This window comes from Monocercomonoides exilis (genome assembly GCF_001643675.1).
Source record: "Monocercomonoides exilis strain PA203 chromosome Unknown scaffold29-1213020, whole genome shotgun sequence".
Taxonomy (NCBI): Eukaryota; Preaxostyla; order Oxymonadida; family Polymastigidae; genus Monocercomonoides; species Monocercomonoides exilis.
In genome coordinates this window covers 899,021-913,650 of record NW_027150574.1, presented here as the reverse complement: position 1 = coordinate 913,650, position 14,630 = coordinate 899,021, and the positions used below count along the sequence as shown (strand labels likewise).

The following is a 14,630-nucleotide window of genomic DNA, read 5'->3' as shown; positions in this document are numbered from 1 at the left end:
TATTATATTTTATTAATTGTTTTCAAAAAGGATGAGAGACAGAACCTCTTATATTATTTGTGAATTATCTCGAAATTTTTTTCATTTTCAAAAAAAAACATCATCATGAGAATTGAATAATTATTGATTTATTTTACCTCACATTGTTTGATTATTCTTTATTCAAACAAGATATGTTATTATAATTTGAATATGGGTGATTTTTTTTGATATCATAAAAAAAGATCAAAAATCGAAAAAACAATATATATTGTGGTATTCTATGATCAAAGAGTTAAATTGATTAATAACAAGTATTTAGCTTTTATTTCTACAATATATATTTGTTTTATTTATAAGACCAAAAAAACATACCTATTTAACATTTTTTACGAAAAACGATTTTTTGATCAAGTTTAATAAAAATGAACCTAAAAATTAATAAAGTTTAATCAACAAAACGCATTTTTAAGTGAAAAAAGATACTTAACCTGTTAAACAAAGCTGATAAAATGGAAAAAAATATTTATAGAACTTATGAAAAATGCTACAAATTTGTATTTTTTGAAATTCAAAAAAAGAGAACTGTTCGTTATCTTTTATTTATAAAGTTTCAACATAACGAATTATCCGTTCCAGTCTAGTGATTGAGTAGCTGGATGGAATTGTGGAAAAGTAAATATTGCCAAGAACAACAGTTGATTCAAATTCTTCTATTTCTCTCTCTTCTCCTGATCTTATCTCTTATCGACTTCTCTCTCCATCCTCTTTGTTCTTCGTCCAAAATTTTCCATTATTGCTTCTTTCACATTCTCATTCCACATACTCCCTCTATCGCTCCTTAATCACCAAAAGAATTCATTTCATTCATCCTGCACTTCCTCTTCTTTCTTCTTTTATTTCTTCATCAATTGCTAACTCCCCTGCCCTCTCCCTCTCCCTCGCCAACTGCACCATCGCCAACATCAACTCAGCTTTACAACACCAACAGACTGCCACCAATGGCGGGTGCATCTCATTCGCCTCATCTGCCTCTGCCAATACGTTTTCTGTGAGGAACACAACCTTCTCCAGCTGCTCTGTGAGCGAGGATACAAGTTCTGGAGGAAGAGGCGGTGCTCTCATGATCGAGTTCAAGGATGATTCAGAAGTGTCAGAATCCTCCTTTTCCATCACCAATATCGTGTTTTCAGCCAACAAGGTCTGTGTCGGAAGAGATGTGTATTTTGTGTGTGAGTCCCTTGTCGCTTCTGTGAAGGAACCCTTGTTCGCCTTCATGCTCAGCATCACAAAAAAATATAATCCAGTTGTTGGACATGTTTGAACAAATGCATTTGGCAACTGGAATGTCGATTTGTTTATATTTCTTGATGGGCAGACATCTGACAATGAATGCGTGGATAGTCATCTTGGCATCAAGGAAGTGAATTGCGAGTTGGAAAAAACTCCCTACAAGAGTGCGCACAATGCGATGGGGCTTCTGAAGAAGGTGCAAATCATAAGGCAGAAATCATTTCATCAGCTGACTTGTCGGTGAAAATATGTGCAAATGAAGGCAAAGTCGAAGATATTTGAAGAGAAGGCACACAAAATAGAAGAAAACATCTCATATGTGCATTTGATGAAATCAACATTGCTTGTCGGACATTTATTCTCTTCTTTCATAGAATTATCCATTAAATATGCCTTTTCAAATAAATATGTTTCCCTCATCGTTTCATCTTCTGCGACTTTTTGAAGGCATGTGGCCTTGCGAAATCTCTCGAAAACCATCCCTGCAACTGTTTGTTCAAAGAAATCTTTTCCAATCTTGTTCTTTCTTCTTCCTGTAATTCTTTCAATCTCAAAATAAATAATGCAGAGGCAACCTTCATGGATTGTGTGCCCGATTATCTGCTATTCTTGATTTGACATTGTACCATTTCATTTGTAAAAAAAATTTTTAAAGATATTCCTTGATAGAATAAATATTTCTTTCGTCTATCTGAGGAGGAATGAAAGACGGTTCCTGGCTCTGAATTCGATAAAAGTTGAATGAAATAAAATAATTTTTTGCTTACTCAGCAGCTCTGCTGAATTGAACAAAACAAACATTTGACTAAGTGGATGCTCTGATCCAATGCCAAATAAGAAGAAACATAAAAGAAGAAGTTGTAGAGGGAGTTGATGACAATGATGACGAGGATAAAGAGGGATATTCTGCTTTTAATAAAGTTTATTACTGAAATGAAGTGGATGTGACTGAATATATTGATGATGAAGAGGAGACGGTAGTGATAAAAGGCTCGTTGAAAGTGAAAAGTTGAATGAGAAGAGACTCAGACAGAGATAAAATATCATGCAGATAAATTGATCTTTTCTTTTTCCTCACTTTTTTTCTATTTTCTCATGTTCTTTCTTCTTCTTCCTGTCTTTCAGCTTGCCTCTACCAGCTCCTGGATCTTCTTCTGTTCTCCTTAGACCATGTCCTTCGCGGTCAGTATTCGTTTTATCTGCTCATTAACCTTTTCTCAGTCTATAGTGACTTTTGCTAACTCCTGCTCTGTCAGCTTCTTGATCAGCTCATTGTTCTGGAAATAATCCTCTATCATCTTGTTTTCCTCTTCCAGCACAACGGCTCCTAACGCTCTTTCCTTCCACAAGCCTCCCAAACACTCCCTTCTCTCTTTCTTTTTGTACAAATAAGATTTCTTTCTCGTTTTTGTTGGTTTGTTTCTTTCTTTTTCCATTTTTTCTTTTCTGCAATCTCTTTCAGTCTCATTTGCACTTTTTTGGAAGCTCTTTCTTTATATTCGATTTTCACTTTCTGGAATTTTTTGCGTATTAGATTGACTTCCAAAGATATATCCGCTTTCTGTTTCTTTTTGATGAAATTTCTCTTCTTCCAATTGAACATCTCTTGTTTTGCTCTCTTTCTGTCCATCAAAAATTCTCGTTTCTTTCACCAATGGCTTTCACAGACACAGCTTTCAATCTTTTCTCAAGCTGAAACTCATATTTTTCTGTCTCTCTTTCGTCATCTCTAGTGTCACTTCCTTTCCCCCTTCTTCTTCTCATTGTTCACCATCTCTTCCTCACATTCTTCACGGCTTCTTTATTGATATCCGATCATCTTGTTTCACTTGTCCATGTCATCCTCCTCTTCAGCTGCCCCAACGCAAACTGAAGCTAAATCTTCAACTTCTCCGAAAAATTCACGAAATGTTATTAATCCAACACAGCTTCGCACCTGAGTCACTTCTCTTAAATAAACAAATAATGATATTCGAATGCCCAACACACATCTCAATGAATTATACACAGAGATTATGTCCATTTCGCACAAAACGTCAGAAACAGGAGAGGATAACTTGGCAGCTGAAAGAGGAGTCAGCGCAGACGATATAGGTGCCTGTGGAGCAAATGTCAGTGACATTTGTGAAGAAGTGTTCGAAGAACAGTGAGCTTTTCCAATGTCAGAAGACTTTTATCACTTGAACAATCCATTGGAGATCCGAAAATACAATTTGAAGGCAATGTGATCTTTTGCTCTTTTCTTTTCTGGCGCATTAAAGAATTTGGTGTTTCAAACCTTGCATTTTGTATTTTTTTCTTCGATTGCTCTAACGATATAAGCTGAAGATAGTAAAAGAAGATCTCAATTTCCTTAAGATGCTCGGCACAGTTCTCTTTGTTCTGAAGTTGCAACTGCATTCCCAAAGGAGGCAGACGAGCTGCGCTGCCTTGTTTGTTCATTACTCCAGTTTGAATAAGCCCTTGAATTCACTGAATCCCTTGTGATTGCATAGGCCCCTGTAGAACTATTCCCTGTTGATAATTCAATTGAACTGAGACTGAACCACAGCCAGAAGAATAGCCAGAAAACGTATTCAACAACAGAGGAAGAGTGACGTTCACTCCGCTAACTTCATTTGCATCATTCATCCTTCTTCCTCCAGCACTTCCGTTTCGCGTCTCCCTCAGCTGCCCCAAGTTCCCTTTGTTCTTTCTTGTTGTTCATTTCGTGGCAGACGTTGTTGGAGTGAGGTTGTACATCCCAAACGCCTCTCTCTCCTTCTCCTTCTGCAAAATCCTTATCTTCTGCTCCGCTTTTGCCTGAGCTGCTCCCTCCAGTACCTGCTTCGTGATCTCGTTGAGCTGAATGCAACTGGTCAATGTTCGCGATTGTAGTGTTAACGCAGCAACTGCTGAAAGCGTATCAACAGGCTGCCTTGCCAGCGCCAACAGAAACTTCTTCTCTTCGTTTCTCGCTTTTTCCAGGACAGGGCGGAACTGCACAAGTCGAGAGGCTATTTGAATGCCCCGTGATTTCGTCATGTACTCAATGACGCTCACTCTCGGTGGGTGCTTGCGGATGCTTGATTGATGCGGGGCAATCGCCAGTGAGGAGGAAGATGAAGATTGAGAAGGCACAGGATACGAAGAAGAAGGAAGCCCTTTGATTTTTCCCAGTTGAGAGTGCTGCGCGGAGAGTGAGGCGACGGTGGAGCGATTATCAATGCTGCCTGAGTTAAAGTTTGATACAACAACAGAAGAGGAAGAAGAAGAAGAACCATTCACAGAAGATGAACGACGAGCTGAAGGGAAACGATGATACGAAAAGATTTGATTAGCTTTTAAACTTGCTTCAAAATTATTCACAGCAAAAGAAGTGGAAGTATTCTGATTTTCAATTGAAAATTTCGAGATGGAGGAAGTGAAGATCGCTTTTCTGTTATTGCACTGAAGTGAAGTATCCACAACTTGTGCAGCTATCGGTGCATGCAGCTCCACAACACACACACATTTCTCTCATTCTGCAATTCTTCCCCTGATCGGCTGAATCGTTTAAACCTGCAACTTGATCAGCGGATGGCTCTCTTTCCAGTCATGCAAGGTGCCTCTCTTCTCTCTTCTCTCATTCACCCTATTCCGCAGCGCCAGATGCGGTTTTGTGCGCGGACACGCCAGGTGCACCAGCCTCCGCTCCATGCTCCAACCTGTCACACTCATAAAGTTAATTCGCTCATGCTGCTATAAATATTGCTGAGCAGAAAGAGGAAAAAGAGGAGCCTAGAATTGTTGTCGATTTTTCATGTACAAGCGGCTCTGCACCTTCCTTCGCGATGAAACCGTCTCCCGCCAGCAGAGCTTGCATTACAGTTTCCATGTATGTGATACCTTCTGTCCATCACTTCCTTCTCTTAACTGCTCCTCCTCCAACATTCTCGTTTATCTCATTCATTGAACTGTATCCGCTTCCCAACTTTATCTGAAGCAGAACCAAATGAACTATTTTCATTTGTTTGGAAGCTCCAGAATATCATTTGCTTCCCAAAAGCCGGTGCAATCCCTCTCATAGCAGGGCGCTCAAACAGAGGGAAATAAGACGCCTATGCATTCAGCCGCTCCACATCAGTCACGTAGAGTCTATAGTCGATGCTAGTCCCACATTCGTTCCGCAGCACAATGGACTGCATAGGTGCATCCACCTCGCCGATGTGTGCATACTCCAGAAAGTGCATCTCTGTCATCTTTGCACCTCGTCCACTCTTTAATGAAACATGCGCATCAATTGGACTCAGCGAATGGCACGCGATCTTCAAAACGTGTTGCTTCCCTGCGGAGCAGCACCCAAATAGAGAGTCAAACGCAGCAGATTCTGCAACAGACTCAAAAAGGCTTCTGCGTAGTACAGGCCATCGTAGCTGTTAATTGTCTTATCAGCAGGTGAAAGCTCGTTTGCAAACGCGTGGTTCATCTGGCTCTTAGAAAGATCTATTCACGCAATCACCTTCTCCGTGTTGTGAATGTGAACATCCACAACAGCTTCATATGGAATTATCCCCAATCCAGTCGCTACTCATAATGCAGTTTCGTTGTGTTTGAATTATATTCATAACATTTCTCCGGTTTCTTGCTCTTCTTCCCGACTCTGTAACAATAAAGAAGAAGCAGGAGAAATGCAAACAGATTGAAACGGACCGTTAATTCCTCTGTCAGCTTTGAATTTCTCTGAACATCCACCTCTTTTGTCTTTGTCATTTCAATCACACGCACAACACGGCATGTGTACAATACACGAAGCACAGGGCGGAAAAACACTTTGAGTCTTTCGTGCGATCTTGTTGAAATGACTTCGCTTTGTGGCAAAACCGATATAATAGGTAGAGTAGTTGAAAGAAAAGTCGAAAGAGAAGCAGAAGAAGAAGAAGCAGTAGAAGGAGGAAGAGGAGGATAACATCATTGGATCAGAAAAACGAAGAAGGAGAAAAAGGAGAAAAAGTGGAAGTATGTGGGTTGAAAATGATGAAAGATTCATCAAATTATTTGACATAAATGAAGAACAGTTTGGATTGAAAAAGTTGAGGAAGAAGAAGCATTAAAGAAGACATGAATTATATTTGAATTTTGCTTATCAATAAACGAAGTTTTTCATAAGATAATCAAATTTTATTTTTCTTGTTATAAACCCATTTCAAATTTCGTATTTTTTGTTGATCTGCAATTTGCTTAAGTGATTATTTTTTGACTGTGAATGGTACAAATGATATAAAGAAAAGATTCATGTATGCAAAAACGATTTCTGCAAATTTCCAAGTAATTAAAATCTTTCACAGATCAATAAGATCAAACCGAACAATTTTCAGAATGATTATTTTTTCAAACTTTTTATAACAAATATTACTAATTAAAAATTTCAATCGATGAAATAAATTTTCATTGTTTATTATTTGTCATTATGGAAAAAAGAATATTTAGAAAAATTCTATCATTTTCCAGAAAAATAAAAATTTAAAAAAAAATCCTATTTCAACAAAAGTCATTTTTTTAAAATTAACACAAAAATAACTTTAATGTTCATTAAAATTTTGATTAAAACAGTAATGCTGATTTTTTGTTTTTCAAGTGACATTTTTTATTTTTTTAAAGAAAAATTTTAATTTTGTTGTTAAATGTTATAATTATTTCAGATGATGAGGAAAAAGAAATAAGAATTATGTCAGTTCAGATTTGTTGGCTAATTTTTGAAAGATAATTTTGAATAACAATAATTCATTTTTGGAAGCTCTTTAAATATTTTATTTGTCAATTTTTCTTTAATTAAACACAAAACCAAAAAAAAAATTTTTAAAAAAAGTATTATTTATTAAAACAACAGCATATCAATTTCCAATATCATCAAACCATTATAAAAATACTTTCAAAATAAAAATGTCTTTTTCAATACCTCAATCAACTCTTAATTCAAGATCCAAAACTCTTTGGAAAGAAATTGAACGCATAGGTGGAGATGACGTGGATTCATTGCTCGTCTATCTCTTTTATAACTACAGGCAATCATCTTCAGTTATTAATGATTTACTAAAGTCTTTGAATGGTTTGGTTTTTTATTTTATTGTTATGTGTTTAAAATAGTATTTTAACTCTCTATTATTTTTTTCTATTTGATTTGTTTATTATTAATTTTTTTTGAAACAGAATATCACATAAAGCTGCTGGAAGACCTGTCTGTGGTGTACAACAACGCTCCGTTGCACACTCAGACAACAATGCTCCAAGCGCTGTCCCGCAACACATCATTATCCGATTTACAGGACTATGGATATGATGTCACAGAAGGCAAATTTATTTATGCGAAACAAACTCTGAAGAAAAACCAAGGCTACATCATCCAGCCTCAAAAACCTCATCTTCCATCTTGCAAAAGTGGTTTGCAATTATTGATATTTTTATTGAATTATTTCTTCAATTTATTTTAGGCTTAAATGAACAGGAATGGGAAAAGGGCAACAACTGGATGTTAGCCCATTCGACTGAAGCCTCAACTTCGCTTCAGTCAGCAAAGAAAAAGCAGCGAGCTGAGCCAGATTACGCAAGATTTATTGATGAAGATGCATGGGAAAATGAAATTGTTACAGAAAACTCTTCTTCAAATAAAAAACAATCTTCTTCTTCTTCAACATCATCTCAACAAAATAAAAATTCAAAAACAATTTCAGAAAAAAATACTTCTTCTTCTAATTCTTCTCCTTCTCAAGCTGTTGATGCCCCTATCAGTACTCCAATTAGGAGAGAAATGGGTTCAACAAAAAGAAAAACAAATAAATCACATCAAAAACGTCACTCGTCTCCTTCACCCATTCCAATTCACAAATTCTTCAAAACAAAAAAATCATCAACATCTTCTTCTTCTCCTCCTCCTCCTCCTCCTCCTTCTTATTCTTTATTTCCTTCTTCTTATTCTTCCTCATCTTCATCTTCCTCATCTTCCTCATCTTCCTCATCTTCCTCATCTTCCTCATCTTCCTCATCTTCCTCATCTTCCTCATCTTCCTCATCTTCCTCATCTTCCTCATCTTCCTCATCTTCCTCATCTTCTTCATTTTTCAAAAAGCAACAAAAAGAAACAACAAACACTTCTTCCTTCGGCAACAATGATGTGTGGGTGAGTGATCAATTAGTTGAATATGCAACTTCACCAACACTTATTCCTCCTCCTCAGGCTTTTCAAAATCTTCTGTCATCATTTTCAAAAGGCAGTATCACTTCTTCTCTTCATAAAACACAAGCAGATGATAGAGATGAAACACTTCATGATTATTCTCCGCAAATCATCTCAAACAGCAACAAAATGAATGTTCTTCCTTCAGTTCAATCTCCTTCTTCATTGATATTTTCAAACATTAACAAAGATTCCAGTTCTTCATCAAAAACAGTTAAAGGCTTGCAAAATTTAGGAAACACATGCTATCTTGCATCTCTTCTTCAATGCTTCTCTTCGATAACTTCTCAAAAACCATTTTTATTCAAAAAGAAAACAGCAATTAAAACAATGTCTTCTCGTGTTTTGAGTGTTTGTCAGCAACTTGTCAAAGATGGTTCGTCAGTGCATTCGTGGGTCCCATCACTGATCAACAAATGGGAAACATTTTGCGGATACAGCAGCAGGCAGCAACAGAATGTGATAGAAGCATTTGACAATCTTCATCAACTTCTTCAAAACGATAAAATGATTGAAAAGGATACTTTTAATCCTGTTCTTATCACTCATCTCAAATGTCAAAAATGTCAAAAAATTTCATCACATTTCAACGAAGCTTGTTGCAATATTGTCATCAATACATCATCACCTCACAAAGGTTTATCTTCACTTTTTGCAACAGAAATATTGGATGGAAAAAATGCTGTCTATTGCGATGAATGCAAAGAGAAATACTGTGCTGAGAGATGGGAGGAAATGGCTGCATTTCCAGATGTGCTGGCCCTCTGTCACGAATACACTGACTCTGCTTGCTCCGCTCCTTCAAGAACACTTCTGATTGAAACTGATCGTGTTCACCAGCGAACGTTTATCAAAGGGTTTTCAGAAGAAAACATTCAACATCATCAAGAGAGCAATAAGGAAGTTATTCTTTATCATCACATTGGGCAGATACTCCACAAGCGAATGAATCAACAAAACGGGCATTATATAGCTGTGGTGAAAAGAAAGAGTGGAAACGAAATCAAATGGTGCATTTGCAATGATGCTGAAGTGACTGAATTCGATTGTGATAAATGGAGTTCTTCATGGAATAATCTTTACACTCAAGGTTATACTCCTTCCCTTTCTTTCTACACAAAAGAAAACACAAAACCAACACTATCAACTATTCAATTTGGTGGTTCATCATTTTCTTCAGAAACATCAAAGGAAAACACTTCAAATAACATATCATCATCATCATCATCATCATCAACATCAACTTCGGCATCAACAACAACAACAACAACAACGTCATCATCATCCTCATCCTCATTCATCACTCCACTTCATCCAACAACTTCCATTCCACAACTATCATCGTCAATCACATCTTCTTATGGATTAGAAGCTTTGAAAGAAAAAAGAAAGAAAACGGGCATCTTTTCTCCCAATGAAAAGAGATTAATCTTCAAGCCCAAGACGAAATTGTGGAAAGAGTTTTCAGAAGAAACAAACATCAAAGTTTCTCTTTCCCATTTCTACAAGCTGACAACAAACTTCTCGAAAGCGAAAAGGCGTACTGATCTTTGTGGAATGTGTGAGAAGTTGAGCTATTTGGAGAACAAACTCAAATCTTCTCAAAACAAAAATGGACTTTCTTCTGCAGAGTTTCATTCACTCAAACTTCTTCGACAACATCGACTTGTTGCAGAAATGCAACGAAAACATTATCAATCAACTGTTGATAATCTGAAAGATGGAGAGGCAGTCTTCGTCTTCGACTTCAAAGAGAAGTGGAAACTTCCAATCCGAAAGAACCAACTTCAACAAGAATTCTTCAACTATCAACAAGTTTCTCAATTCACTGTCATCTCTCTACAAAAAATTAATAATCAACAAATAAAACGAACTTTCAACTTCTTCTCCGACTGCCTTTCTAATGATCACAGATTTGTCATAGAGTGTCTGGAATCTGTGATCAAAAGACACTTCTTCTCAGACACTCACACTTTTAAGTTCTTCTGCGATTCGGGTCCACACAACCGAAATCGCTTCCTTCTTCACTTCATCCTCTCCAAACAATCCAAGCTTCTCAAAAAGAAAAATACTCAACTCAATTTTTTCGCTGAGCACCATGGAAAGAACATCTGTGATAGTGAATTTGGTGCGTTTGTTAATGCAATCGACAACAATCTTTCAACTGAACACATCACTTCACTTCATGATTTGATCGACTTCTTCGAAAACAACATGAATACTTCAACATCAGCTTCTTCAACTTCTCTATCAAACATTTTCTCAACATCATCATCAAACTCTTCACCATCTTCAACATTTGTCAATGACTCTGTGCATGAGAGGTACTTTGAAGAGTATGTACCATCTCAGCAAATTTCATGGCCATCTCTGTCAGTTCCCCACATGAAAGACTACTTGTATTTTGAGCGCAAAGGCTCATTTGTCTCTGCTTCAGCTGTTGGATATCTTCCTCAACGCTCTCTGGTTGCCCTCGAATCTTCAACAATGAAAGAAAAAATTCAACGTTCAAGAAAGTCATTTCACTCTGATATCACATCATCTAACTCTTCTCTTCTTTCTCAATCTTCTCAAGATCTTCTTTCAAGGAGATTTGAGCTTCTTCTTGACTCTTCTTCTATTAATGAATCTCAAAATTGTTCTTTTGGTGTCCCCTATTAAGAAACGAGTTGTTGTGTATGCTTAGCTGGCACTCTATCGGAAGGGTGCTGGACATGACTGTTCGTATTAGATATTGCAGCCTTCGGGCTGCAATATCCGGACCTGGATACGACGAACAGCCTCCCAGGTGCACAACAGTTAGAATCCGATTGTTTTCTTGTTGTTTTTGTCCCTATAATGTCCCTATAATTAAATTGGTTATTGTCCCGCTTATATTTGTATATATATCGAGATTCATTAATAGAAAGAGTTGTGAGGGAATTCATTGATCTTTGGGTGAGGTTTTTGGAAGGGAGAGTTGTTGAGAGTGTGAAATAATGTTTTATCATTGTGTCTGTCTTTTTTCTTTGTTGAATTTGATCTTTTTGAGTCAAAGTTAGAGAAATATCAGAAAGGGGAGAGTGGATGGAAAACAGAGGGAAAATAGACAAGTTTGTTTTTGAACTTTTTATATAAGTATTCTTTTTTGTTAGGAATTGTCTTTGATACCACGAATTTGTTGTAATAGTACTGTTTTTTCTAATATCTTTTATTGTTCATAATTGTTGACATTTTGTTGACATATGGTGATTATTTAATGATTATGTGAAAGAATTATGTTTTTTTTGAAAATTATTGAATCTGATTTGAAATATTCTGATTGTTTTCTATTTTTTTGATGATTAATATCATGAAGTCCTTTTTGTTTATTTATGTCATTTTGATTGGTGAACGATTGTTAATTTTTGACGTATTTTTTTCATTTCATTGATATTATTTCCATTTCGATTTTGACTCAGATTCTAAAATATTAGGTCTTTTTATCTTGAAATCAATTTCAGTTTTTTCCATATTACTTAAATAAACGTTAAAAGCAATTAATATTAATTTAAGAAAAATGAATTTTTGCAAATAGATCAACAAAAAATTTTTTGCATTAAAAAAAGATCTCAATGATCATGAAAACTTTTTTATAACGTGGAAATTTGCAGAAATGGTTATGGACCTCATGAAATACTTCGACAACATATAAATATTATCTAGGTGTATAAAAAAAGCATTTCTGCAAATTGCAGATCAATAAAAAAATTGAAAATTGAAATGGGATTTCAATTAAGAAAAATGTTTGAAATTTCGTGTTGATACTTAATTTTCGGAATTTTTCTTAATTTGCCAAAGATTCTATTTTCATTTTTGAATATTTCTTTCGCTTTTCTTTGTGGAGATTCTGTGGCTCTTTCTCGACTGAAGTCATAGTTGAATTTTGTTGTTTCCCGTTTCTTATGGAGAGAAGCAGATTATTCTATGTTTGTCCTTCAAGGCATTTTGTTTGTTTATTTATTTTTTAATTTTAATTTTATTTTCAAGTCTTTTATTTTCTTCTTCTTCTGCCTCATTGAATGTTGGTTTTCCAACTGCATCTTTCCCGATTTCAATTGATCAAACAAAGAATTCCTCTTCATCATCCTCTTCTTCTTCTGTTGACTGATGATTGTGCCAACAACCGCACTTGGTAGCACACTCAAACGAAGCGGAGGTAGAAAAGCGCTTGCTGCCTTCAAGCGGATAGTTCGTATGAAGACACACACAGGCTCAAGAATTGCTCCACCAGAGTTCAAATCAGAAGTGCTGGGGCTGACAAACAAGATGGTTGGAAGTGGAAATAACATCAATAATAATAATAATAATAGCAGTTAGAAGAAGAAGCTATTACGTGTGGTGATGGAACAAGTGCCGCTGGCTATTCTAAGAGGAAGACCACCGAAGATGAAGAGGAAGCGAATGATGACTGCAATGAGGTTGAATCAGCAGGGGAAGAAGAGCGAAGGATGAACAAATGCAAATGCGACAGTGCAGAATGCGAGGTGTTTGGAGAAAGCTACTGTGGCATTGGAGAGTTAGAGGAAGCTTGGAAACAAAGAGAAAGTGAAAGAAGATGAGAAGTGAAAAAGGAAAAAGGAGAAAGATAAAGAAAGAATTATTTCAGTGTTTGATGAGCTTCCTCCAGATGAATAGGAGTTTTGAAGGCAAAGAGGAGCAAAGTGCAGAGGGAAAGCGGGAGTGAAAGGGAAAAAAAAGCGAAAGGAAAAGCATTCCAATCAAAGACAAGTCCGATGATGGGTTCATAAGCTGTCCTAAGTGAGCTTCTTTCGAAAAAGTTGAAGCTGCTTTGTGTGGCAGATGGCAGCATCACATTTGACTCTTCTGAATCTGACACTCGTGAGACAAGTGGAAGAAGCAGAAGAAGACAGTGAAGACGAAGACAATGACGATAGCGATGATAGTTACGTTAGCGATGATGAAGATTATTTCGATATATCAAGATCTGCTGACACATCAAATTCCGATGAGACACACAAGACGATAGAAAGAGTAGAAGACTCATACACACTCCCTGCCCTGCGCTTCCCTCACAAACAGCCAAAGATGTTTTCATCGACATCCCAAAAGAGCAACCAGAAGAAATCCCGTGTTTCTTTCTCACCTACTTCGACCATCGCCAGCGGAGAGTTCAGTCCGATTCCTCTGCAGTTCACCTTTCCTTCAGCCAAATCCACAAAGAAAATGGAGAGAAAAAAGAAGACTAGAACGCAATTGGCTGTGACGGAAGCAGAGAAGCCAGGCAGCACCCGCCAGAAGACACAGCAATCACTGCTTGGCTGCTGTTTCTTTGTCAAAAAGGCATCTTGCCTTGTCTGCCATCAGAGCAACACTCGGCAGAGAATTGCAGGCACATCTCAGAGCAGCTGCGAGAAACAGGTTTTCCACGGCTTGTTTATTAGCGAGTTTGTCTAGCCAGACAGGCATGCCAATGCAAATAAAGAAGATGGAGGAGGAAGAGTGGATGACTTTGGAAATCCTTCTGTGTTTTGGAGGAAGTGCAGACAGAATACAGGGCTGAAGAAGCTGTTTGTGCGGTCGATGCAGCAGGTTGGGAAGAAAGAAGTTGCCACTTTGCTCCACTCACTCGGAAAGGCGCTGTCCCATTTTTTGAATCAACTCAAGGCGTAGCATTATCTAAAGCCTTCTTCGATTCCATCATCTCACGCCTGTGGAACAGGGGGAATATTGGAGAATGATGCGAACTCGTTTCTGAGCCTGTCGTGTGGAACGAGGCTGTTCAGCTTGGGAGGAGAAGATACTGTGAGAGATGCACAACTGGTGGAGAACATGGGAAATGAGATGAATGTGTGGAGAGGAGAAGAAAGGGCAGCTGTGAAAGGAGTGTACGAGGCGAGAAACACAGCTGAGCTGTTCTGCGAAGAGAGGTGAATCTACAGCAACGAGTTTGAAGTGCATAAAAAGATCAATAGAGATAATGGTGATGGCATCTCTTTAGATTCAATTGACAATGAAACATTGACAATCAATACGAATATTTGCAGACCCGCTTCTGTTTGCTTTGTCTGTCTTTATCAAAGACAAGTTAATATTGCCGTCTGCTACCGAAAATGCATTTTTTGTTTCTCTGCCGAGAATAACATGCGTCCCATCCATCAGAGAAACTCTATTCGAACTGACAGAT

General features: G+C 37.2%; 7 protein-coding genes across 7 annotated transcripts; 3 read left to right on the top strand and 4 right to left on the bottom strand.

The window, feature by feature from the left end:
* Positions 1-444: 444 nt before the first annotated feature.
* MONOS_11338 (uncharacterized protein) lies at positions 445-1,266 on the bottom strand (the record flags this gene model as incomplete). Its single annotated transcript, XM_067863860.1, has 1 exon — positions 445-1,266. The coding sequence occupies one exon, from the start codon at positions 1,264-1,266 to the stop codon at positions 847-849; it is 420 nt and encodes a 139-aa protein (XP_067725454.1). The 3' UTR covers positions 445-846.
* A 1,546-nt stretch (positions 1,267-2,812) lies between these two features.
* Positions 2,813-3,394, bottom strand: MONOS_11337 (uncharacterized protein; the record flags this gene model as incomplete). Its single annotated transcript, XM_067863859.1, has 1 exon — positions 2,813-3,394. The coding sequence occupies one exon, from the start codon at positions 3,392-3,394 to the stop codon at positions 3,098-3,100; it is 297 nt and encodes a 98-aa protein (XP_067725453.1). The 3' UTR covers positions 2,813-3,097.
* A 581-nt stretch (positions 3,395-3,975) lies between these two features.
* On the bottom strand, positions 3,976-4,971 carry MONOS_11336 (uncharacterized protein; the record flags this gene model as incomplete). Its single annotated transcript, XM_067863858.1, has 2 exons — positions 3,976-4,641; positions 4,813-4,971. The coding sequence occupies 2 exons, from the start codon at positions 4,969-4,971 to the stop codon at positions 3,976-3,978; spliced, it is 825 nt and encodes a 274-aa protein (XP_067725452.1).
* A 380-nt stretch (positions 4,972-5,351) lies between these two features.
* MONOS_11335 (uncharacterized protein) lies at positions 5,352-5,719 on the bottom strand (the record flags this gene model as incomplete). The annotated part of the gene is made up of 2 exons (XM_067863857.1): positions 5,352-5,643; positions 5,709-5,719. 2 exons carry the CDS (start codon positions 5,717-5,719, stop codon positions 5,352-5,354), a joined length of 303 nt encoding a protein of 100 aa, XP_067725451.1.
* Positions 5,720-7,173: 1,454 nt separating this feature from the next.
* On the top strand, positions 7,174-11,125 carry MONOS_11334 (uncharacterized protein; the record flags this gene model as incomplete). Its single annotated transcript, XM_067863856.1, has 4 exons — positions 7,174-7,339; positions 7,441-7,671; positions 7,722-8,018; positions 9,102-11,125. The coding sequence occupies 4 exons, from the start codon at positions 7,174-7,176 to the stop codon at positions 11,123-11,125; spliced, it is 2,718 nt and encodes a 905-aa protein (XP_067725450.1).
* A 1,467-nt stretch (positions 11,126-12,592) lies between these two features.
* Positions 12,593-13,044, top strand: MONOS_11333 (uncharacterized protein; the record flags this gene model as incomplete). The annotated part of the gene is made up of 2 exons (XM_067863855.1): positions 12,593-12,754; positions 12,796-13,044. The coding sequence occupies 2 exons, from the start codon at positions 12,593-12,595 to the stop codon at positions 13,042-13,044; spliced, it is 411 nt and encodes a 136-aa protein (XP_067725449.1).
* A 241-nt stretch (positions 13,045-13,285) lies between these two features.
* On the top strand, positions 13,286-14,377 carry MONOS_11332 (uncharacterized protein; the record flags this gene model as incomplete). Its single annotated transcript, XM_067863854.1, has 2 exons — positions 13,286-13,864; positions 14,117-14,377. The coding sequence occupies 2 exons, from the start codon at positions 13,286-13,288 to the stop codon at positions 14,375-14,377; spliced, it is 840 nt and encodes a 279-aa protein (XP_067725448.1).
* Between the last annotated feature and the right edge of the window lie 253 nt (positions 14,378-14,630).